Genomic DNA, 8135 nt, shown 5'->3' on the forward strand with positions numbered 1-8135 from the left:
ATATTTATCTAATTTCACCAAACAAAGCGGTTCATCTGCCAGAGCACTAAGTTGATTACTACACCATCTCAGTAAAATATCCCAGGAGATATGGAGAAGAAGAGTAACAAGATTGTCAAAACCCACTGATGGATATTTCCTCACTGGTCTTTGTAAATAATTAATTTAGGTCTATGGTAACCAGGCATCACAGCATTCCAACTCCTGACTTTGATCGTTGACCGCTAACCAAGTTAGGACCAGAATGTCAGGAGTTGTTGTGTTGCTACTTTAAGATGCAAATGGCAGTAGATGGACAGAGATGATATGACTGTATTTGCCATTCTCTACATTGAATCGACCTTGAGCATTGAAACTGCTGTCTGTCCGTTAGATGGAAGCCTATAACCTAGAGCACTTATAGGAGAACCTGCTGTTCTTTAACAAGATGACAATCATTGCTCTAAACTTTGTTTCCATTGATTGCTCTTGAAAATCACCTTTGGATAGATGGAGTTTTGATTCCATTAACAAATCCTTTTGGCTGGCCTGCAAACATTTTAGTTACAAGGTTTTAAAGTTTTTATTGTTGTTGTTTTTTTGTGGAAAACTAATATCTATTTTGTAATCCTTTGATACGGTAAATAAAAAGGTGACTGGTGGGATAGGGTGCGAAGACTGGGAGGGTGGGGTTTGCCGCAGTTTGTGGCGCAGGAAGGGCGGTGCCCACTTTTCCGCAGTGAGAGTATGACCTATGACTAATCTCTTTTTTTAAATTTTGCAGATGTCCTTAGCCGCACTGTACCACAAACACTTTCCCTGTTTCTATTGTGTCTAAGGCTGTTTTATTTTAGTACAACATTTTAGTACATCTCAGGTCTGCAACTCTATCTTCACCTCTCACCTCCACCCCATCACTACCTAGGCCACTAATGCCGGTGTAGATTTGATTTAAAGGAACTTTTTAATATAGATTTGTTAGAATTTCCCCATTCTCTCCGCTACATATACTTGGATCAGTCTTGAACAGGACCTCAGTCTCCCACAGACTGAGTCTTGACTTCACCTGAACTTTGATGGTGTTTTCTCTTTGCCCAGGACCCCATTGTGCTTGATCTAACCATGCAGTGCTTCTCCTGTCCATGGTTGCGCCAAGCACTTTGGAGGCTTGTGAGCACACTTCTTCTGTCTTTTCTCCTGGTTTGAGGTTTGAGCAATTGCATCATTTCTATCTTGATGTCACACCCAATGTCAACCATCTGGCAAAAAAAGACACTGGCTAGTTACTACTTTGTTTTTAAGGCATGCATGACCCTTTTAAAGGATACCAATATTTAATGGAAATTGATTAAAAAGAGATAAAAGCTGCTGAACACTGATCTGGTGGAGAACAAGTTAATTCAAAGCTTTAACTGTTGTCCACCGTCACAAGGTAACTTTTTATTTTCTCTGTACTGTAAAGGTGTTTTCCCTTGAACTGTATCTGTTTTGATTGCTTGAGCTGCGTTGGTTCGGGTTTGGAGATGTTTGTGTATTTAAATAAATGTTTCAAAAACGATTTTGTGGCTCGCTCGGAACTAAAGTGAAGTCAATGCTAACTGGAAGAGTGGAGACAAAAGGAGCAAAGGTGTAAGAGGACTCTGGGGGTTGTTTAATTGTTGCAGATGAAGCAGTTTCACGATTGCTTCACTGACTTGCTACACTGTGGCATATTTCTGGACACAATCAATTACAATAAGTGCTCTGAACATTTGACTGAGGCTTTTAATTTCAACGAGTAGAGGTCAAACTAGATGGGGGCTCAGTTTAGTCTTTGGACACAGAGGAACCACTGAAAATCATATTGCTGACATATTCATGTTGTCCAGTCCCAAGTCACTGAGCAGCACCACTGCATTTTGTCAGGCTGTCCATTTCTTTAATGTCCATATTTCAATATTGGGGCAGAAATGGAGACTTGGAGTATTTTCTCTGAAAATGTCTCTTTCAAATCTTTGAGTTGCATGTGAAAATGCAAAATGTGTTTTCCTGCGTAGTCATCATAATTCTAAGTGAGTAGTGAGATTGTGTGTCAGTGTTGGAACTTGTATGCTTTTTATGGAAGGTCAGACCATGTTCATATTTTAGACCTCTATGCTGCCAGTCCTTATCTGATCCAAGTGCTCCAGTATTTGGTGGAGTGTGTTATTTATAGACTGATTATCCCTGCCACATGCCTGTCTCCAACCACTTGTGTTCCTGATATTAAATATGCATGACAAGGACAGGGGTCTCATCAGACTATACCTGTGACAAAATGTGTAACATGAAAATTCAGTTAAATAGACCCTAGTATTGTGTATGCACACATTTGCTAGTTGGAGCACAATTTCACCCCGAAAAACATCAACAGAAAGTTCATTTTTAATAAGTTGTTTATTAATTAGTTGTTCAACTGTTTCAAAGCTGTCATAAAATAACCTGTTACAACCAACAGCTTACATAGTTGCACCAGTTACAGATTTTTCAGTTCTTTTCATAACTAACATGTTTTACCTTTTATTTATTTATGTTTTTTTATCAAAGGAATCAACCATTGCAAATCATAAAACATGTCAGACAGCTTGACAAAGGAAAGCTACAGAACGCATCACAGTGGACTAACAGAGGAGACACGTGCCGAGAAAATGTTAAAGCACGTTATAATTTGACATTCGCAAGCTGGACATTCTCAAAAATCTTTCCAAGCGTGATCTACACTATTTTCGCTGTGTTTCTCTTTGCCCTCCAACTGACCATCTCAACACAATTTAATTGAAACACCACTGGAGGCTTTAATTCATTTCCACAATTCCATTATTTTAACAAATTTAAAACTGTCATATAGTTATTTTTTTTTACAGAGCTAAATAGATATTTGTAATGAAGATCATTGCATGACAAAAAAAAGTAATTATTATTTGGGAATTTGACTTAACTTTTTTTCTACATAATACCTTTAATTACAGTCTGTACCACTGTAACTAGACAACTCGTACTTAAAAGACTGTAAAAACACCCATTATTTTTCAAAGTACTGCAGAATATATACTGAGCTCTGCATTTCCATAAGAAAAAAAACAATTATTTTGAGAGAGAAAAAAAAACTAACTGAAAAGGCCTGGTTTAAGCAATAACACAAAAAGAGAGTTGGGGGGTGTTTCACGCCTAATTGCTGGGCTGTTATAGGAGTAGTATCTTCTGAGTATATCTATTTATAAAGCATGTCTGTAACACATCTATTTTGCCCACTTTAGACTCAACCAGAAGTAATTCAAACAGTGGAACCTACACTAAAAGCACCACCCCACTTCAAAAAAAAGCTAACAAAAAACAAAAACTAATTAAACCCAGAAGAACATTTAAGCTAAACGTCTTGAGAAATTGCAAATAGTCTTCTGCACTACTTCATCTCATTGCAAACTATTCTACCGCTTCAGCAGTAAGAACAATAGTGCAGTCTGTTCTCCAAAGACAACATGTCACAATTACCACTTTTAGTATTTAGGAAATACAGTAGCAGTTATTTCAATCAGTTCTGAAACTACTGAAATGCAGTTGATTACCATTTGTTGGCATGCTTGTAAATTCTCAGACAATAGCATTCAAATAAACAAGTGAAGGGTAATTGCATTGGTAATAAAGAAAAAAGAGCATTTGTATTATGGATATGGAGGATTTTGCAGTTGTCCTAAGACACCATGCCCCCTTGTGGATCAAAATCCGGTTAAATCGGTTTAAGTCTGTTAGAACATTCCAGTTTGAAAAAACTCAACGATGAAAGGACGGATCATGAGGAACCTGGCAACTACCATTGGATGAAAATTCCCATAATTTGAAAGTGACCACACCAGCTCTTAGTCTTCTGGTCCATAAAAAATACTATGCCGGGTGTATAGCTCCATGGTGCTTTGGCAACAGAATCTCATCATTGTGGGTGTTATTTTGTCTCTGTCTCATTGGTGCAGTTGCCTTCAACATAGTTCCCCTCAGGATGCTGACTGGCTGGCTAACACACACACACACGCACGCACACACACACACGTAATTTCTCCAAGAGGTTCAAATGTTCTTCGTCACACAGTTCACATTTCTCACAACCACCCAGTGAAAGGAAGTGATCAATTCCATCAAATATATCTAAGGGAAAGTAAAGAGTCTGCAAATTGACCAACCAACCGTCTGATACTCCCTTTAATGCTGACGCGTCCAAAACTGTAAGAGGCTGGTGAAGTTGTGTGTGAACAGGTGTACAGCAGGTGAAGTCACATTTCCCACAACTCATCCTAGATAGAAAAGACATCCACACTCTGAAACTTAGGCGTAGATCTGTCCGGAACCTCCCGTACGCGTGTTGTCCCCGGTTAGACGATCCTGGTTGGGCTGGTGCTTGGTGTCGTTGGGTTTAACAACAGCTGCGTAGTCATAGATGCCTACTTCCAGGTTCTTGGCCCTCAGGGTTGCAGAGTGCAGTTTCTCCAAAAAGTTGGGCATTCCTTCAAGTGAGACAGGAAAGATTAACTATAAAATTTCACCACTAAATGTAACTGTCCTCCTGAAAGGCCACCTGGATATTCAAGCTGCTTCTCTCAAAACCCCTACTGCAAATTCTTTTTTGTATGTACACATGTAAACATGTAAAGTGAGCGAACGTTGCAGACAACCAGAATCTCTCCTGTTTTGTTTTCCCCCCAACCAGTGTGTCCTGGAAAGCTGCATTAAAGCAACATCAATCTACGAGCTTAACGGTGTTGGTTGTGTATGGACAGCCTGTGCTCAACTCTGAATTTGTGGTGTTGTCAACTTGATTTGTCGTGTTGACTTGCACATTACTTCCATTTGAGGACAACACTCCAGTTGTATACAATGACAGCCATCATTAATAGGTGAAAAAGGAGATTAGGCATTAAAGATATAAAATGCTCACCACTGGAAACCATCCAGCTCAAACAGTAACGTGGGAAAGCTGTCTGAGGGTCATCGCTGTAGGTAAGCAGGTAATCAAATCCATTCTGTTGGCAACAAGACAAAATCAAACACTGTTCATGACTCCGCAGCAGGGCACACCGACCAGTATAGGTGAGACCTACTCCATGTTAAAAGCCCATTATCCCCTACTTACCTCATCGAAGGACTTGTGAGGGCGGATGACCATTTTGGACTGGTAAGCGTGGACTCTGACAAAGTCCTGGGTTTCTGGGAGTCCTGGATGCTGCACAGCCCTTATCACCCCCCCAAAAACAAAATGTATTTGTACATCTTGGATGTCAAGATGTTGATTTGAATTGGATCTAGTTTAGACCTTTTGAGATACTCACCTGGAGACCAAGATCATCAAATTATTTTCCAGGTCAACATCGTAGCGACGTACATATACATAGTCTCTCGAGTACATGGGATACTGTAGTAAGACAAAACCAATATGTCAAATCTGTAACAGCAAAAAATTGAAGAACATGTTTCAACAGTGTCCCAACAGGACAGAGAGCTCAAAGCAACAACAAAAAACAGGAAGCAGAAAACGAGAAAAAAATGTAATAAAAGTCACCATTATATCAAACACAAATGCTGGAAGAAACAGCATCGGTGTCCCATTTTATGTAACAACAAGCATCACCATACTCACAGGGAAATGTGTGGCCCAGTGCACAACTTCGGAACCTGTGTAAGCATCTCTGTCCACCACCTCCAGCTTAATTACCAGAGCATCCCACTTCTTCCTGTACTCTGTATCCAACTGGGCCAAAGGAGAGAGCATGAGACAAGAAACCTGCCAGCAGCTATAAATAGCAAATGCTACATAGAGATCTTAAACGGCTGTACATGCTATACATGCCTAAGAGTGGAGCAAGAGCAGCTCCACTATGCACTACGCTATACATAAACTTGAGATTGGTTGGATCCCTGATATAATCCCGAAACATGGAACCTACAGGCAATTGCAGTACAGCCATCAATGCTAATTTCATAAACAGCAAGCTCATGATATACCTGAACATTGAAGAACTGCCTAGGGGTGACATCGTCGTAGGAACCCAAAACTGTAAAAAAAAAAAAATGTGTATATATATAATGAATTTCAGGCATATACAATCATTCAATTAAAAAGAGCTAATTGTTAATGATGAATTGAATAATAAAACTAGTATGGTCAGATACTGAAAAGACAGAGAAATTGTAAATGGCTACATAGAATGATTGTCTACCTCTGTATTCATACAAGTGGCTGTCTGGGATAGGTCGCCTCCATACTCGGAAGTTCTTCCTTTCCATGACAACTTCCCAGCCAGCATCTACCTGGCCTGCTAACTTCTCTGTGGAAGGCCTTACATTCTTCACAGATTCTAACGCTTGAAGCTCAAGTCCACACCTGGCATTGACAAAAGCATACCATAAGTGTCCCAGACAGCATTACTGATACAGGTAAACAAACATCAAAACCATAACTTTTATGTGCCCATTGAACTGCATCTAAACCAACCTAAACCCCTCCAAAAACAGGGGAAAACTCCCAGGAAAACTAGAAAATAAATGGATGACACCTTGGAAGAAGCAATTCAGTGAGAGGTCTCTGAGGAGATAATTGGTGGTACAGAGAGATGCAGACCATAGGTTGAATACAATAACACAGTAAGAAGCAAACCTGCATGGTGCTTTTGTCTTGATCAGAGAACACACAAAAAATATCAAAATATCCAGCAATGTGCACTCTGCAAACTTGTGGATACAATATGGTATGCAAAGTACAACAGATGGCTTATGTCTCATTTACATTCTATATCTAAACCAACTACTTTTACAATTGCATTATTGACATTAGACAACAAGAGTACATAATACCTGAGTATTTCTTCATCTCGAATCTTTTGGTCCTCCCACATAAAGACACCAGCTAGTGCGGCAATAAGTTTCCCTGTATGGGAGTGCTTGCTCTTGAGTTGTCGCCATATGCTGCCGACCAGGGTCCACCTGGTTCGCTCAGAGTACAAGTTGGAGTAAAGCTCTCCAATCTGATGTGCACGTCTGAGCCTCTGCCCAGTCACAAAACTACAATGGTTGGCAAAAATGGACAGTAGGCCTTGCTTCTTCTTGTCAGAACCCACCGTTTCACTCTTACCCACCCCTGATCTCTGGAGCCATGACAAGAAAAGGCCCATCCTTCGGCCAATCCATGCAGCAGTGACGGATTTGCCATTGCCCTTGCCAACACCCTCTCGACATGCCTTGCTGCTTTGAAGCCTCAACGCACTTACACCGATCTCACAGATCGGACGCCTTTGCATGGACTGAAACATACTATTGGTGCCAGTAGAACCCGTTTGTTGTTAACAGAAGTCTGGCAATTTGTCTACTGCATAAGATCCGTGTACTACACACAATCTAGTTAGTGAACAAGCTTGTGATATGCATGCCCTTTCGAATGTATTTGATATCAGGCTAGCTGCGCATGACAACACGAGATCCAATCAACATGGTAGCTAGCTAGCTACCATTAGCTAGCTAGCCATGCCTTACTTTGGATAGATTGCTAAACTATCTATATATACACTAATACTACTAAATATATATTACTAGTGGTACGAGTTTTAAAATCTATTCGCTGGTTTATTAGCTCACGCTCGAATCGCTCTTCTTACAACCTGCCTCTAATGCTCCCTCACGTTTTCTACACACTCGAACCAGTCGACCTGATCCTCCTACAGACTGCTTACTTCAGAAAGATCTGTACAAGACCCTCCTCCACTAAAAACACGATTCTTATTGGTGTATTGTCGTTACACTGGTAGTGTCATTGGCTTTGTATAGTGCCAGTCTCTAGATTAGGTGCTCATGAAACAGTCAAGTTCAGTTGTCTTCCTTACGTCATCTGCTTATTGCAAGAGAGGACCACGATAAAGGTGAAAAGTAGTCTAATAAATGCCTCGCTTGACACTGGCATAATTTATTAATATATATTTATACAGATCAATTATACAATAAATACGCAACAACAATTATGGATGACGTGTAAAATGCATTTGAAAAAGTTATCAACATGTGAAATCTCTAACGAATTATAGTAACTTTAAAATTAGGTTACAACTTGTTCACCGCCAGATGGTGCAATACAGTGTTGCACATCTACTAACAAGAACACC

At 40.0% G+C, this 8135-nt stretch overlaps 1 protein-coding gene across 1 annotated transcript; it reads right to left on the bottom strand.

Moving 5' to 3' along the window:
• Window positions 1-2379: 2379 nt before the first annotated feature.
• Window positions 2380-7717, bottom strand: stard7 (StAR-related lipid transfer (START) domain containing 7). Its single transcript, XM_047045440.1, has 8 exons — window positions 6838-7717; window positions 6204-6367; window positions 5989-6038; window positions 5624-5734; window positions 5316-5398; window positions 5120-5219; window positions 4925-5009; window positions 2380-4493 (listed from the first exon to the last, which is right to left on the bottom strand). Exons 1-8 carry the CDS (start codon window positions 7290-7292, stop codon window positions 4315-4317), a joined length of 1227 nt encoding a protein of 408 aa, XP_046901396.1. The 5' UTR covers window positions 7293-7717; the 3' UTR covers window positions 2380-4314.
• Window positions 7718-8135: the final 418 nt, after the last annotated feature.

The sequence above is a fragment of the Hypomesus transpacificus genome, chromosome 22 (assembly GCF_021917145.1).
Source record: "Hypomesus transpacificus isolate Combined female chromosome 22, fHypTra1, whole genome shotgun sequence".
NCBI classification, from domain to species: domain Eukaryota; kingdom Metazoa; phylum Chordata; class Actinopteri; order Osmeriformes; family Osmeridae; genus Hypomesus; species Hypomesus transpacificus.

What these genes read in the sequence shown, in the direction of transcription:
- stard7 (XM_047045440.1), bottom strand. Translation starts at nt 7,292, where the DNA reads ATGTTTCAGTCCATGCAAAGGCGTCCGATCTGTGAGATCGGTGTAAGT. An exon ending in CCACTTGTATGAATACAGAG is followed by an intron (nt 6,039 to 6,203) that starts GTAGACAATCAT and finishes TTTTTTTTACAG; the next exon opens with TTTTGGGTTCCTACGACGAT. An exon ending in ACTGGGCCACACATTTCCCT is followed by an intron (nt 5,399 to 5,623) that starts GTGAGTATGGTG and finishes GTCTTACTACAG; the next exon opens with TATCCCATGTACTCGAGAGA.